The following is an 18,108-nucleotide window of genomic DNA, read 5'->3' on the forward strand; positions in this document are numbered from 1 at the left end:
CACTGTCAGGGACTTCCTACTCACTGCCTTTCCGCGGCATTACTGTTGTTTACAAAAGTGAGGGGACAAAAAGCGAATGTCCGGTGCTTTAACTCGGTTGGTGGATCCACCTAAGGGAGTTAGAAAATCCTGATTCAAAAACAATGGTGTAAGGGACCCCAGGATTTTGAAGGAACAAAGGGTGCAAGAACCGGCCACCACATGACTGCATTTTCTAAAGCTGCTTCACATCCTTGTGGATTAAAAATCCAGGTCAGAAGCTCAAGGTGTGGCCACCTAAGAAAACTACCTGCTTCGGTTCGGGAACCGATGCAGTATTCCAGCCCTCACACAAACCGAGTGATTTATATGGCGCATATGTATTTGGTGCCTCCTTGTACCAATGTTTATTTATTTAAATAAATAAGGGGTGATCAACACTAGGTTCGTACACCATTTGTTCCCTCGGGATCCTGGAGCCCATGTGCATCATTGATTCAAAATCAAGGTTTCCCAACCGCCGTTGGAAGATCCGCCATACCCACCAACTTGCTTTAAGTGCCGAACATTCACCTTTCATCTTCTCAATTTAACAAACACCATCACCACGAGGATTTAGTAGTAAACTGAGAATTGACATACTTGTTTGTCTTGAGCTTCTCAACAGCGAATACACAAAATCTTATGGAATCAAAGCTAATAATTTCGCAGATAACTACCGATGTCCGTATTAAGCTGGTAACTTGAACCTTTTGCTTGAAAACATAGTATCAACCACCCAACAGTCTTATTTGATAGATTAAATCGACTAAAAGGAAGTCATTTATTTGACACGATAGTTCTAAACTACTACTCCTGCAGAGCGGAACCAAAACAGAAGAAACTATAATTTATAAGCAAACCGGTCGGATTAAAGATAGTATATCTTGTATTTTGATGCAGGACTTGTCCACCAATTTGGTTAAATACCATTTTTGGCATTATAGCTGATATTAGTTCGTGATGAAAACATTAAGTTCTCAACCTCACGTCCAACCGTAAATCCTAATTCTAATCCCTCATACCAATTTATAGCCCTCATTTAACTCTGGTAAGTAGGCGGACAGTTCAAGGTCAATTTATTGTTCAAAGGTCGCCCATAAATTGTCTCACCGAAAAAACTGCTAAGGAATAGGTAGAACGTTTTACTGTCAAACTCGCGCTGTAACATTTTAGGTGCACGGTTAGCTCAAAAGTCATTTTATCGGGGTGCAAAACTTTATATGAGTGTCTGAAGACTATTAGTGTTTTTGATTTGTGACATGTCTCAGATGGGATTTTAGGATATAGAACAGTCTTACTCCTTTGAAGAATTCAAATATTTTGGGTTGGACACGCTCTTATCTAACTGTTAAACACCCACTAGGGCTAAAACACTTATTGTACCATGGTCCACAAAAAGTCAACTGACCAACAGCCGCCTTCCTGATTGACCCTCATAACAGGTACATATTAACAATCTTCAAACTCAAAGACAATATAAAGCACAAGAAGCACGCAGTTTTATGTTTGGAATTTTGATTTCGGTTGTCTCATAGAGTTTGGTTATGCAAAATGGTGTAAGTAAATTTCTTGATCCTCCAATGACTAAAGGAAAAAATCACTTAGACATCAAGTTTCCTTTGAGGAATTAGCAAATTGTTTATTCCTTGTGATCTGCATCTGAGTAGTTAGAAAGTGCTCCTAATCACGTGTAAACGGTCGAACCTGCCATTTAATAAAATTATGGCAAGTCACAATCACTACTTATGGAATCAAAGGGGATTTTGTTGTTGCTTGAGAGAATTTCAAAAATAACGTATGATTAATTGGAAACCAAACAAGAATGGGGATATACTCCCGAGTTACCATATAGAGTGGTGGCTGTTTCATTTTCTACGGTGATTAGTTCCATACTACGTGGAGACTGTACTACTACTCAACAGAACTCCCAGAAGTGATCCTGAGAGCTGAATTGGTGTACAGGAAATCGTAGCACCTATTAAGAACACCCGTATATGACCCAGTCTACCGTACTGAGGGGAGCAGCTTCATTCTTGGCAATACTGCTTAGCGTGATGTTCCCACATTCGCAAAGCCGAAGCACATTACCAGAAAGTTGGAATCTAAATTACGTCACACATATTTTCTAAAGAGGTCGACGCAGCAAAACATCAGGCTACCGAACCGCAGTACTACTATTAATACCTTTGAAAATTATAGACTCCCTGATATATGACGTTTTGTGTGACTACTTAGCATCCGTAAACTTCTTTTCACCTCAACAGCACGGTTTCAGAAAAGGTCATTCTAATATAATCAAACTTCAGACCGAAGTAGACAGATGGACAATCAAGCTTGATCACACTGGGAAGGCTAGGGTTATATATTTTGACTTCTCAAAAGCTTTTCATATGGTCAATAACATATGTCTTATCAATTGGCTCACTTCATATCTAAATAGTGGACGTTTTAAGATCTGGGTTAACATAATTTTTCTCGGCCTACAGTAATAGCACCTCTACTTTTTTTCATTTTCATAAGTGGTCTTCCACAGGATTGTCGTCGGATTCATTGTTTTTCGCTGAATACGTGAAACTCTAGAGATAAGTATGCTACAAAGAGGATGGACTGGCACTTCAGGACGATGTGACTCTACTTTAAAGCTGTGCTGACAACAACGGAATCATCTATAGCACTTCAAAGTGTAAGGTTGTTCATCTGAGACATGCTGCAGGCCACAAACACAATTTAGTCTAGGTTGAAAAGGATCTAGAAGTGTTATTACACTATGATCTGAAATCCTACGCTAACTGCGGCAAGAATGCCTTCCGAGCAAGCCTTGCACTGCTGAAGTTGAAGCGCGTTCTTGGCCAGTTCAATGGTGAAAATTTCCATATAGTCCTCGACATATTTATTCGACTCCACTTAGGGTACGGAAACAGTATTTACTCCCTCACTCCAAGAGGATAAGTATACATCGGAACGTATTCAATAGCGAGCCACGAAATTAGTTTGTAGACTCAAATTCGAGTAGTGAGAAGATCGCCTCCAATCAAAAAATCCTTACTCATTTGAATACAGGCGTCTTAGAAGTGTCCTAATGACTCATAGTATCCTAAACACTTTTGGACAACCCCTTAACCACCTAATTAAGCACAGCCTCAACACAAACTTTAGGGTAGCACCCAGAAACTGTATGAACAACGCAGCAAAAAGGACTCTAGGCACACCATCTACTCCGTTAGAGTTGACAAATGTTGGAATTCACTGTCGATTGAGCTAGCCCAAGCGACTTTCCAGGAGTCCATCAAGAGGAAACTTAATATAATCTTAAGGACAGTATCTCGCCATAACATACTAATCCCTTTTTCGCTTTTATCGTTAAAAATACCTAGGTTCTTACATAGATGCTTCGGTGATATACTGTTACTAGATACGAAGGCTCATTAGGCGAAGGCTTTTTCTATTCCCTCTATAACCACGAAAGTCGATACAGACAACACTGGATATGAAGATATCATGAACACATGAACTGGCTGGGAGGAAGGAGCGAGAGTGGCTACGGATTTACCTATTTGTGTGCATTCAACAACATGGCTGTGGGTAGGACTATATTCTCCCACAAACACGAGGCTACATATGCATCACCGGACCACGCTACAGAAAACCATATCGATTATATTCGCATCGCCAAAATGTTCAGAAGGACAACGGTAGATGTTAAATCCAGGAGAGGAGCTGACATAATTTCAGACCACTACCTGATGATTGCAAAGACAACTTAAGCTAAAAAGCACTGATAAACTGAAGAAACAGCGTTCCTTCGAAATATTGGCAACTTGAGCGAATATAAATTTGCTGTCAGCCATAGGTTCCAAGCCTTACGACGTCTACTCTAAGAAGAGTAAACTACTGTGGAGAAAAAGATATAACGTGGAAACTAGAATAGAAATTGGGTAAACCAGAGCGGATAGTCAGGGATAAAGGATACAAGCTAGTCGGTGAGGCTTAGAAACGGCGTAATAGGTGAGGATAACACTTTTAAAAACTCTTCATTTGACCAACCGCACTGAGCCTGTAACAATCTAGGTCGATCGATTAGGAGTTGACCGTGAATGTGTTGGTAATGTCAAACACTTATAGTTCAACATTTATAGTTTGGCTTCGTCTGTCAATAGGATGAGAGGTACACAAAGTCAGTAAAGTGGTGAACTCGATTTGAACACAAATTTAATTTATGTTCTGCTTTTTTTCTTGTTCGTAAATGCAAACCTTCTCATTATCTTTAACAAAAATTCGTATATGTATATTTATATCTACCGTTTTTTATCGCAAAGTATTCGTGTTGTAGACATTATTTAACCCCGTTCATATTATATTAATATATTGGTTACACAGCACGTGTCAAACTCAATCCAAACTGAAAGTCTGGATAAGTGTGATTTGTCACCGGCAAAGATAGACACTGTTATAAGTACGAAAGTTAGATTCACGTGATTTGATCGCAGTGACCTCGAGTTTCGGTTTGATCAACTAGAGCATTATTTCGCGAGAAACAACATCAAATCTGTGGGAATTCGTTACGGAGATTAATGCCCTGTCCTTCTCCTTCAGTTGACAAAGAAATGCACCAACACCACAACCATACACTGTTTTAAGATGAGGGATAATTACCCGTTTAACTTTATCAAGCGACCGAAGAATTTAGAGACCTTCTTTAGGAAAAACATCAGATCACCATTACAGTTTTTACGTCACCTCTAAGTCTTAGTAGGCGTTAACACAGTGGATGGAGAAGGAATGGATGCAAACTCTCTCATGCTATATCCAATACTGTTTAGATGCTCAAAACACGGACAACTCTTTATTTAAATTAGCAGATAGAATAGCTAACAGAGGCCTCCCAACTGAATCACGCGCAAAAATCACATCTAAGACACTATACAATGATAGACCTAGTCATAGAACAACTCACTGAGAGTGTTAAAAGTCTCACAGATGGTCTAGCCAAGATGCTAATGGGTCATAGAAACAGGAGCATGTCACCACATCTAGGAAGATCCACGTCATAGAACAGGTTAAAACGTTCAGACAAACTGGTGAGTTCTGTCGGTTTCACTGGAAGTTCAGTGTCAGATCAAACAAGTGCAGCCAACCATGTGCTTGGCCTAAAAAGGCTCTCAAGAATATAGGAAATTAATAACCTGTCCCCAGGTCGCGACGACTGGTGAGGGCTGCCTCAACAGTCACTTATTTCTTATCAGAGAGGGAAGAATTCACACTTGAAGTTTTGGGTGGACGCTGGTGCTGTCTTTAGTATCATTCCTCAGAACGAAACCGAGCTGAGCCCGGAAACTTCCGCAGCTACACCTCAAGTTGCCAAAAAAACCTGAACTTGCGAAGTTTGGGCTGAAAACGTTGACACTAGGTTTGGGTTTTAGGAGGAAATTCGTCTAGGTGTTTACCGTAGCTGACTTAGATCGGGCAACCCTGGAAAGGGAATTTTTAGAGAGATATGACTTTATAGTCAACACTAAAAGACGAGCTTTAACACTGTAGACAATTTACTAATTGCCAGTCAGGATACAAAATCACACGGACAGCACGTGAGAGCAATGTTAAAACAGCTAAATGAAAATGTAATGAACTCACATCAAAATAGATGTGCATTGAGTGTTTGATCTCTAGAACTTCACGGTCACACAATATGTTCATAAGGGATTCCACCTGTTAAGGAAAAGTTGGATACAATTAGGTAATAGCCTATACCAAGTTCTACGACATAACTTAATGGTTTTCTGGGTTTGGTTAACTTTTATCGCAGATTCGTACTTGTTTGTGCCCGATTAATGAAAGCTTTGACAGATTCACTTAGAGGAAAGGCAGAAGAATTTAAGCTGACTTCCAAGACTGTCATGTAGCTAAAGGTTAAGCCATCTCATGCATCTACATCGACGTATCCGAATTCCCATTTCCGAGTTATTTTGGTGGTGAATGCTTAGGACGAAGCAGTAGACTTTATCGTGATATAAAAGCAAGAAAACACTGACTCAGTAAGTATCAATAGGCTAAAAACCGTCTTGTTTAGATAATGCACTATCATGCATATTATCAGAATGTTTACCTGACAAAACAATTAAAGAATTAGTATACATATATATAGTATATGTAGAATCCCACAAGGCGGGGTCGTGGATACACACTGCTGAGGAGTCCCACAATGGGACGAAATGGCCGTCCATTGGTTTCCAGTTTTTCCATGGTGGTCTGGCTTCATGATCTCAACTATTGAAATTATAGAATTCACAAGTAACGACGAGAATTCGCTATCGATGACCAAAACGATTTGATGGCCTAACCTGTTATACGGGGAGGGATATCCACAGTTTTGGATTAAGCCTAAAATATAACAACTTACCTAGTACAACGTTGGTCTATTAAATTTTGTGTTTTTATCCAGATGACAAAACGTACTTACCTCTTTTTAAAAAGGTATAGTGCCATAATAATAGTTCTAAGTAATGTGCTACTCGCACCTCTTCATATCTTTCTTTCGATGTACGAGCGTTATATCCACTCCTTATACTGAGTACATAAGCGTTTTACCCCTAAACAATCCATCGAGAAAATAAATCAACAACATATCAGCAGAGGTAAGTGACAAGAGAACGAAAAATACTGAACTGAGGTGAGTGGTGTGGGCAGGCTTCACCTATGTTATTATTCAGTTTTCTAGATTTTTCAGCTCGTCTCTCCATCACATTATGCATTATCCATTTTGAGCTCCATTACCGCTTGTAATATATAATATAGGGGAGTTGGCAAACTATCCTCTTTGTTTTGCTTTCACGCTTCTAATTTCAATGTCTTTCTGACCAGACGAATAGCTGAAATAAATTCAACCCACTCAATTTATATTTGGCTTTTAATGACCACTGTCGCTCGGTCTAGATTGGCCTAGTAGTTGTATATAAAGTTAAAGGGAATATTTGTATTCGAGTTGGGATTACCAATTGTAGCGTGGCGTCGAGTTGAGGTTAAGTATGAACACCGCTACCAAGAAACACGTGCCAAATAAATCAGAAGGCGTAAGAAGCTCGTTCCAAATGACTCCATAAAATCCCCGAGAAGCCAAATATCAGAAGGCAATTAATGGACCAAGTCGAGGTTTATTAGCTGGCGATCTCGTGGCATCGAAAGGATACCGAGATCGTGCCAGGATACAACCTTGGTTACAGAAGGTAACCGAATTCGCGCGAAGTTACAATCAAAGTGTAAGTAAAAGAATGGAAGCACAAAATAGCTGTCATTAGCACAGTCAAACAAAAGCACGTTAAAACAAACACTGGTACAGTTGGTTATAATAATAATCGTTTTTATTAAACCAGTCGTGTTCTCGTGATAAACGTGAGTCATTACAGATTTATGTTCACGACATATTCGTTCGTTCATTCAAATCGAAGTCAGACAACATGTCATTAGAATGCTATTTCTCAGTGGATTCAGAAAGAATGTAGTGCCAACGTATGGCGTACCAAATGTTTGTTTTCATGTTAATATGGCTCCTTTTATTTATCCAATTTGTTAGTGATTATCTGATACTACATATATAGACGACTCAAGAAACAAAACAAAACAGTTTATTCAAGTTTGAATCGCTATAATTTACACTATCACGCATTTTATTGACACATCCTATGGGCAAGTTAATTAATATACATCACCTGACCAATTTACACCAAGGTCAGAGTTTGATATTAAGGGTCAATCACTATAAAGAAGCATATTATCAAGTATTTAGTAGAGATGGGCTTCTTTCATGAGCGTTGTAATCGGAAATATTTTATTTACGACTGCAGTAAAACAACTGTGGTAGCGAAAAGATACTGTCTTCAGTGCATCATTTAAATGTCTATAGATGCAAGGTCAAGGCTGGTTCAAGCTTTTAACGATTTCGGAGGTCGTGTTTCCGGTGAACAAATCCTCAAATTCATTAAAGATGACGAACTATTAAACCGAGGTAATTCACTGCACTTCTGTGTGTACTACAATGCTGTATAACCGGATTATGGGTTGCTTTTAAATACGTATATTTTACTTGAATAATACAATGGCTCACGTACTTATTTGTATTGTCCCTACCATTTAATTTTCATTTGAGTCCTTAGAAATGTGTCTGGAAAGTACTTCGACCACAACCAGTTTGATTAGGATTACTACTGTCTCGCCATCTGCGCAATCTCCCGACTTTCAGATTACATTTTGCCCGTTTTGTGGAAATTTTCGGGAAGCTGCAATTGAAATCTTCCGGAAGACTGCGACACAAACCTTAAGTTTCCCCTGGTCAAGGCTTTTCCCCAAAAATATTAAGTTATTTAGTGAAAGTTTTGGAATTACCACAATTTTCTCAGATTTGAGGGTAAACTACAGATCTTCGTATGAATTTGGAAAAAATCTCAAAATTTCTCAGAATTTCTGCAAACCTGGCGATTGGTTAGCACTAGTAATATAGTGATGCATATTATTACTTCTATGCCTTGTATAGTCACAACCATACGTATGGTTTGCATTACTAGCCATTGTTACAGAGCAAATATACATACCTTTCTGTCGTCTTTTTCACTCTCGAAAATGGTTAGTAGGGTTTCATATTTTATTTCATATAAGTGTGTTAATAGAATTACTAGGGTTGTGGTTATGACTTCAAACTGTATTGTTTGGTAAGCAGAAATCCCAGATTGGATTTTCTTTACATTTGTCATCACCTGTCTCACTCATCCTCCTTTCCTGACAGCTTACGGGTCCACTGCCTCAATGCAAAATCCTATGTAATCATTTATAGTTAGCAGCTAGCTAATCAAAATTGAGATTTTCAATGTGCTCGTTAACATGTCTTTTGTAAAGTATTCTTAATTGAGATCTATGCAAATTATTTAGTTTTTGTCGTTCCCTGAAATTTATCTGTGACATGTAGGTTCAAAAATTCAGTCCGTTGTTATAATTGTGTGAATCTCAGATCGTGGATTTTAAAGATAAGAATGGTTCAAATAGATAATTTATATACTACTACTGTATTAAAGTTTCATCAGTTGTTTCATGTATTTGTAAATGGGTTTTATAAACAAGTATCTTGAATTTAACTCAGATTCTACAAAACAGTACACATCATTTCTTACGTTCAAGTACATATTATCTGTATCATTAAAACGTGACGATCTCATTTAGACGCTTAAATTTACATCCGTGAAGTATTATGAAACTTCACACTTCAGAGATAAATCAAACCAGTTTACACACTTTTAGTTATTAAGTAGAAGTGGGAGATCATTTCTATTTGTTTTGGAATTCAAATACATTTAGTTTCACGAAGTATCAATATTATCGTTTCACTGTTGCTGTTTGCGGAAATAATTTCTAACCACACGGTGATATCAGGTCAAGCTTTTCAATAAGTAATCACTGTATTTTCGGCTCATGGTAAGCACCTCGAGTAAATCGACATTAAAAGTTCTTCACCTGACTGTTTTAGTTTTATATATCATGACCCGTTGAAAATTTTTGTTTCAGAAACACGGTATTCTATTAAGAAACTAATTACTTCAATTGCTGTGGTTGAATATGACTCGGTAGGAAATCCATGATATCTTGCATATGCACGTTTTTTCAGGACAAAAAGAGATATTTGGTGTTGAAAGATTTAGCTCGAGATAAAGAGAATCTAGCTTGTAATGTAAGTTCACCCATTGGGTTTAATTATCTATCAGATGTGTCAATCTACTCAAACAACAACTTCACAGTCTTCAGAAAACCAAAATGTCCCCAAATCAACCGTAAGCTGATTAGTTCTTTTTAGCGACATTGATTTCAGGTTTTATCACATCAAGGAAGTCAGTCAACAAAATTGGTAAGAATATTGTGTAATTATCTATTTTAATTTTTTAAATGTACATGTAATCTTTCAAAATAGGAAATAGTTTCGATTGGACTGATTTTTAGTTGATGATATTAACTTATGGTATTGTTGTACGTTATGCATTAAAAAAAATAGTATTGTAACCACCAACTGTAAAAGGTTTTAACTGTTACCACTGCGTAAAATAGCAAAATAGATATAAGATTTTCATGTTGAATAATTTCGTTAAAAACGTCCATAAATATAGACGTTTAATTGTTTTCAAAACCTGTCCTAGTGTTTTTTTTACTTGGTTCGTTCATGTCGTTGGGAAAGCATTTAATTTCTTTTAACTAGAAACCTTTTTGTTTACAGCTAGATGGTTATAAGTTGGTTTAGTGTTTAAGACTTTACTTTCAACAATCGGGTTTCAGGTTTAGGCCCCACCCTACCCACATGGGTTTGGACAACTTTTATAGTTGAACACATGAGTTTTTACTTGATACCTGAGTTACTGGCTTCTGTTCTGAAGAGCTTTCCGCTACGTAAACCAGTAGAAAGTGATATTAGGATGTTTGAAATCACAGTGGTTCATTAAGATAATGAAAAGATTATCTCTTGTCAGAAGCTCTGTCTAGCCTCAAATTATATTCTAAACTACTGGAGATTTTTAAATGTATGCCATTTAATATTCTGTCGCCCATCATATAAGTCTAATAGTACTTTGTCGTAATATATATTATATCACTACTTTTTGAAAAATAACTTTGTATATGTGCTTTTTATATTATACTAGCCAGTGGCCCATAAGACACCTCCCTCTTCTCCTCAGTTAGTTCCTACCACCGCTATTACCACTCCTGCTACTTCTATCAATGTTGCTGCTGTTCGTCCTTCCGTCTATTCCACATTTACTAGCAACGAAACTCGTTTATGGTGGATGGCAGTTATCGATTGTCGTGTTGCAGATATGAAACGTTTGCTAGGAATAAATCCCAAATTAGCCAATTGGGCTGTGAGTTATGAATTTTTTTGTTTAAAATTTAAAGGTGAAAAAGTTTTATTTAAAAAATCACTTTGACGATATTATCAATTTAAGATTAGGTTTAGAAATAGGATAACGTGAATAGTAGTAATATAACGAGAAAGCCTTCACTTTCCTACACAACCTAAGCCAACAGACAGTAGCAAAATATATCCGTTCTCTTTGTTGAACTAAATTTAACGCTTTCGCAACCTTCTCAAACTTTTTTCGGATGGTGAACACCTGGGCAATATCTGAAAGCCAGTTGAGCTTTTCCTCAAATTAATCACTCTATGGCTATTAGAAGAGGATTTTTACCTTTACAAACTTGTGTAATCAACATTAGTTTAATTAGATGGCATTACTTGAACCGTCCAAACACCATAGCCCCTTTATACCATAAATATTAGTCTAGAGTTAATGCGTAGCGTGCATTTAGAATGTAATTGAAAGCCGGTTGAACTGTTCTTCAAAGTGTTCTGCTTATTCTTCCAACGACTTGGCTTAAAGATTAGCCACTGACCCATCTTTTTCATTGGTTGATTTCAGGCTATAATTTATTGGATAGGTCTAAATAAGAGTTTATTGTTACTTGCTACCTCAGCCTTTTCAGTTTTAACCAACTTTCTTTGGCCACAGTATTCTTTCATCAATCTATATTTAAGCCGCCCTCGTTCATCGTCCTTTTGAGATTTTGAAATGACGTAGATTTTTTTTGCTTTTACTCTTAACATTATCCGATCGACCTGTCTAGTATGACAAGAGTTAAAAAGGAAACATTTTCTATTCCAAAGTCTCTATTCTTTTTTCATAATAGCCTAAACTCAACCACCTTATCAGAGTGGCAGATATGATTACCATTCTACAATATTTAAAGTATAACTTAGTCGCAACTACCACTAATTATATTAAAATGTTGTTGAGTTATAAGTTAATAACTGAATAATTGATTTCATAGTATGATAATTCAGACCATTTATGTACTATTATGAGTGTAAGCTGTTTCATAAATGCATAATAAATTTTGCATATGGCGAAATTATGATTGATAAACGATTAATATTTAAAGGTAAGAATAGTTGATATATTTCTCCTATCGGTAACAGTTTTCATTCATATAATCTAATATCTTCAATTGTGATTAAAGAGTTTATGATTCTTTATATTGATTTCATTCAGTAACTGGTAAGTGTAAACTACCTGGTTGGGATCCGCGAGACCATAGCAACCGGTGATTAGAGATATACCACCTCTACCACTATGGGATTTGAATGGACAATTGTATCTCTGTGATAATGTGATATGGCATCTTGAACTGATGTATGTACGTACGTACGAAGTTCTACATTGTTGCTGACTGACTGACTGAGATACATAGATAATGGAAAAAGACATAAAACAACTTATAGGATATGGATAAATAAAAAAGTAATTAACTTGATGTATATGATTTTGAAAAAAAGTTCAGAAAATTGTGTTTAGAAAATCATTTAGGAACTATTTTAACTCATTGTCCCAAGAGCCTTTAATCTTACGAATTCTAAACGGCAATTTTGAAATTCGACACATGATTAACTTATATTTATCGTTAACTTTTTCTTGGAAGTCTATCATCTACTCGTTTGTATACTGTGTATCTTCTTCCAGTTTTGTTGAACTAGGCAGCATAATATGCATTAATATATGTAGTCAGCTTTATTTATTACATAGATCAATGCTTGATTATGAAAACGTTAACCTTATGTTCAGTTAAAAGTATGAAGTCATTCTTCACCTCGCAGTTGCTTATACAGTAAAAGGATACTTCTCAAAGTGCCTGAAAAGAAAACTGTGTTATGAGTAGTCTTGACGACCTAGGAGCGGACGTACGGTCCCTAAGTAAGAAATTCTAGAGGCCAGTTACCCGCAGTCCTTTTAGAGCAGTTTTAGATGAGTTAAGTTCGTAACTTTAAGACCTTACCGCTGAGGACGGAGAATCATGTGATCCACGGGTAAGGTAAGGTGTTCTGTTATCAGGATCGACCTTTAACTCCACCCATTGTCAGAAGTCAGCATCTCTCGAGATGTTGGTTGTCTGAGGGAAACACTCTACTGCTGTCATATCTCCCATACAGTCAGCTGTATGACTTCGCCGTCGGACCACAAGCTTGCTAATTTTAGTCCTACTGCTCTCCAACTGGTTTAAATGAACGAGTGTTCCGGTCAATATATACCTCGATTAGGTCATGGCCATGTTCAAGCCTGACTACCTCGTTAACGTAGCAGCTACAGTTAGGATATATCAGTGTGTTTCTAACAAGCTTTCTAATATTTACGAGAACTTTTTGTCAACCATTCAATAATGGCTATGATTAAAACTGTCTGCCTGTCTTTTGTCTTCATTCAGCTCGCTTCTATTTTATCTAATATGATAGTAGAGAATAATTGAACAAGTATACATGATACATGTCCTAGTGAACTCGTTCAATAATACTTCATAATCTCATTAATTAGTAATTCATTTTTAGCTTAAAGAACTGAGTTAAAAACTAATAATTAGATACATCTCGTTCACTGAATAAAGGTTTATCTGCTTAGCTTTGTCCTACAGTGAATTGTATAAGGAATTTCAGTGATACTACTCGATTCATCAATCCACAATAGGATTTTAACCTGTAGTTGTAAATGAACTACTTTATAGCTTACTAGGCCACAACTTTAAACTCTGTACTCATCGTTGATTTAACTCATACTGGAATATTGTCTAAAACATCATGAATGATAAAATAGGCATAAAAATGTAATAGATACAGATCCAGTTTTGTTACAAAATGAATTAAAAACGGTATTATTATTAAAATTTCCATTATTACACATACACTATATGATGATCATACAAACTTGTGATAAATGACCACCAAGTTATTTATAACAACTCTAATTATTGATCAGATAATAATAGGTGTTAGTGAATAATGTTATATGATTGGGGCCAATCGACCCAAGTTTCATGTTAGTTAATACTTTCATCTACAAATGTGCCTGAAATATTGAATGAATTATTGATCTTTTAAAGATTGGATCAACTATGAGGTCTGGATACAACATGATATTAGTTACTTACTATTCACTGACCAAACTACATGATGCTTGTGTTACTTAGATCTAACCATTGCCCGACCCAGCTGTCAATGCTAGCTAATATAGGAGAGTTCGAAGGAAGGTAAAAGCGACCAAACCAAAACGTGACATCATTTCATGGAGCCATTGCTTTTTGACATGAAGGATGTTGGTAAATGCAAATTACTTGGTAGGGGTTCAGATAACCACTACGATTAACGATAGCAAATGTAAGATAACACGAGTCAGAATCGGTTACAATGATCCAGATGCATTTAATGTTTTAATTTAGATCGTGAGTTCGAACATTCCTTCATTTTGTCTTTTCATCAATGTCAACACTGTTATTATTAGAGTAATAATCATTTTGTCGGTAACACTCAATATTTTTCAAATACTTTTCACGTTTCTTTGGTTTCCTGTAGTAATCACTATGAATACTTATAGTTTTTATGTCCCTTTTACTCTGATACCTTACGTTACCATGTGGGCCTTGCAAGATACAGATAACGTACTATAACTGTGAACCATATTATTTATAAATACACATTTTTTGTATGTATACACACACACGTGCACAACGATATGCTGTTATTTCATTCACTATATTGTAAATACTTAGTAAAAGAATATATAAGAGATTACGTCGTTATTACTCAGGGTATCTGTTGAACAGGTTAATGGCTATCTGAATTCAGAAACCCAGTGAATAGCGTATTGGCGTATTGACGGATACATCCATCTGATAAATCATACTGTTAACCATAAATGATATATTCTAAACTCATCGGATTACTTTCATCCTAGATTGAGAAGGATCAGAATTTTAGTCCATAATTTGGCGTAATCATTATGTACTATTTATTATGGATTACTTAGATTTTGATAAATATTAATTTCGTATTCTGATTTCGATATATTCTTGTGTTTTAAATTTCTCCGTTTTATGTTTTATTTTTACTGTATTGTAACAGGATCCAGTGAATGGTGTAAGTTCGTGTTTTTTTTGTTTGTATAATTTGATGATTAATTCAGTGATTGATTGTTTAATACCGAATGCAGTCTAGATTTTAAGTCATCATTGATGTATCCGAAAGTTAATTTTTTATCAATATGAACTCAGTATAACTTGATAAAGCCCCCAAATGCCCTGGTACGGCCGAGAGTGGGGAGAGTCGGCTCTCCCTCTCGAAACGCTCTCACATGGCCACGCGTATATAGCCTCTGCCAGGAAAGTCCTGCTCACTGCCTTCTCGTGGCATCACTGTTGTTTACGAAACTGAGAGAACGAAAAGCGAATGTCCGGCGCTTTAGCCGGCTTGGTGGAAACGGAGAGTCTACTTAGGGGAATTAGAAAACCTTGATCCCAAACCAATGGTGCACATAGGCTCCATTGTCCTGAAGGAACAAATGGCGTATGGACCAGTTATTGGACAGCGGCTACCATTGGACTGCATCTCCTTACAATGCTCCACTGCGTTGTGGATCAAACCTTTTGGTCGAAGGCTCCGGGTGTGGCTCCCTAAGGAAACCACCTGCTTCGGTTTAGGCACTTGAGCAGTATCACAGCTCTCACATATACCAAATGAGATTTGTGTGGCGCATGTGTATTTGGTGCCTCCTTGTACCAATATCTATGTGTTCAAATAAAGTAAATAAATAAATAAATGGTAAACCAGTTGAGGAATAGTTTGCGTGATACTCCTTATTTGGTCATCGGTAGTAATCGTCAGTACATAAGTCTAAATTAGGTTAATTTCTGGTTTGCACTGATTCATGTAATCTTAGGAAAATTGACGTCTATTTTCTCAGAGCTGATCTCTTCGGACCATTGATAAATTTCCGTAAGCTAATATACACACCTTCCTAATGTGTTTGTGCCAATTAACACAAAATCTGGATTCACTGTTTCATCTGTTGACTGGTGCCAGTTTTCAATCTACTGAACGAAAGCGGAATGGTCTAATTAATGTGTGAGTCACCACATCTTAAATATTCACCACTTCAAGTTATAGCTCTGATTGATCATCAATAAAGGAAAAATTATAATAGATTTTGCCCATAAGTGTAGTTGTTATATATATATAGGACGGATACGGCCGTCCAGTATATATATATATAGGACGGAACGGCCGTCCAGTGCTTCCAGGTTTTCCATGGTGGTCTGGCTCTAATTGACTCATGATCTCAACCATTGAAATTACTATAATATCCACAAAAACCATTCTGATATGAATCAACATATGCTCACTAGTAACTGGCTCCAAAAGGTATGTCCTGGAGTTTTAGTGAGAGACGGTGACCAGTGGAGTTCAACCAGGTTTGTTGTGAGATAGCAACTCATTGAAGACAATGGTGGATGTGTCACTCGATTTCGTGGATTAGTTGAAGCTATATATTAACACTGTTGGATGCTGGCCGACTCAGTGGTCTAGTGGTTAAGCGCTCGCGTGCAACACTGATAAGTCCTGTGTTGGAATCTCGCGAGGCGGGATTGTGGATGCGCATCGCTGTGGAGTCCCACAATAGGACGAAACGGCCGTCCAGTGCTCCCAGGTTTTCCATAATGGTCTAACTTCAATTGACTCATCATCTCAACTATTGAAATATATATGTATGTATTCCAATCAGGGTTCAACTGAAGCTTCCGAGAGTGTTTTATCAACACGATAAACTGTGTATCATATCTTGATTGTGTAATTCCCGGTTTTGTAACTAATTTTTACATACTTTCGGAAGCGTCAAATAGATCATGATCACACATACAGCCATATATATCTTTATTTTCTGTACGTAAAATAACATTGAAAATGAAGCTTATTTTCAAAAGTTCCACTTTTTGCTTTGTATTCGAAGCTCAAGTATATTAAAATTCTGTGGGGGGCGGGCGGGAGGAAATGTTAGAAATTCTGTATGAAACATTCATGTATCAGATATTAACAGAATATCTTTATTACATCTTCACGAATGATTTCAAACTGAATACAAAAGATCTCTGTAATTGTGTGTAAAACGATTGTATCAGTAGACAAACTAATTTATTACACTCTTATGATAATTGATAGTTATCATTTACAAATGGTCTATATTATTCAAGCAATAATTTTGTTATAATCTCTCTTTATTACGACCCAGATATTTCCATTGCTTAGTATTCTTGGACACCAATTCACTCGACAAGTCTCCAAACCAGAACACGGTTGGATCGAAACGAGATTACTTTCCAAATAACAAAAGTAGATAGAAGTAGGAATTACAATAAGAAAAACGTTAGTATATTTATAGTTTTCATACGAGGAGATTCTAGAGTCTTCTCCAAGTATCCACTAGCGCCGATTGGTTAGGAAGTAGCCAATCAGTGTGTCCCAACATAATCTTTCGCGGAATGTACTTTAATCCAGTTTATATTCCGCTAACAACTTTACATTTAAGTTTATGCTTACTAAGAATACTGAGCTAATTCATAATTCCAATAACCTTTTTTGAAGAGATTATTTCTAGCTAACACGAATATATGGGCTTCAGTTTGGGCGCCTGGGTAATATCCTAGCTCTTACACAAATTATTTGATCTATGTGTATATATATATATATATATATATGGTGCCTCCTTGTACCGAATATGTATAAATGTTTCTTTTGGGAGTTTCTATGTTAATAATAACGTTGTGAACAAACAATCATAAGTATCAGAAGGGGTTTTGTGGAGATTGTAGATATTTCAACAGTTGAGATCATGAGTCAATTGAAGCTAGACCACCATGGGAAACCTCGAAGCACTGGATGGCCGTTCCGTCCTATTGTGGGACTCCTTAGCAGAGCGCATCCACGCCCCTGCCCCGGGGATTCGGACTCAGGACCTATCAGTCTCGCACCAGGCGTTAACCAACTAGACCACTGAGCCGGACAAGATCCAACGGTGTTAATGTCTAACATCAATTAATCCACGAGATTGAGCGACGCATCCACCATTGTATTCAGTGAGTTACTACTTCACAACTGACCCGGTCGAACTCCACTGATCACTACTTCTTACTAGAACTCCAGGATATATCTCTTGAAGCCAGTCACTAGTGAGCATATGTTGATTAGTA

At 36.9% G+C, this 18,108-nt stretch overlaps 2 protein-coding genes across 2 annotated transcripts in view; one reads left to right on the forward strand and one right to left on the reverse strand.

Moving 5' to 3' along the window:
- The window catches only part of UBE3C (Ubiquitin-protein ligase E3C), a 47,662-nt gene extending 46,210 nt beyond the window's left edge, over window positions 1–1,452 (reverse strand). Inside the window, exon 1 of the mRNA XM_051210181.1 lies at window positions 1,405–1,452. The gene's annotated coding sequence lies outside the window, so the exon portion shown is untranslated. The remainder of the gene's footprint in view (window positions 1–1,404) is intronic.
- A 6,438-nt stretch (window positions 1,453–7,890) lies between these two features.
- On the forward strand, window positions 7,891–11,232 carry MS3_00002585 (uncharacterized protein). The gene is made up of 6 exons (XM_051210182.1): window positions 7,891–8,020; window positions 9,568–9,626; window positions 9,668–9,730; window positions 9,765–9,830; window positions 9,869–9,904; window positions 10,689–11,232. Exons 1-6 carry the CDS (start codon window positions 7,909–7,911, stop codon window positions 10,971–10,973), a joined length of 621 nt encoding a protein of 206 aa, XP_051070149.1. The 5' UTR covers window positions 7,891–7,908; the 3' UTR covers window positions 10,974–11,232.
- Window positions 11,233–18,108: the final 6,876 nt, after the last annotated feature.

This window comes from Schistosoma haematobium, chromosome ZW, assembly GCF_000699445.3.
Source record: "Schistosoma haematobium chromosome ZW, whole genome shotgun sequence".
Classification (NCBI taxonomy): Eukaryota; Metazoa; Platyhelminthes; class Trematoda; order Strigeidida; family Schistosomatidae; genus Schistosoma; species Schistosoma haematobium.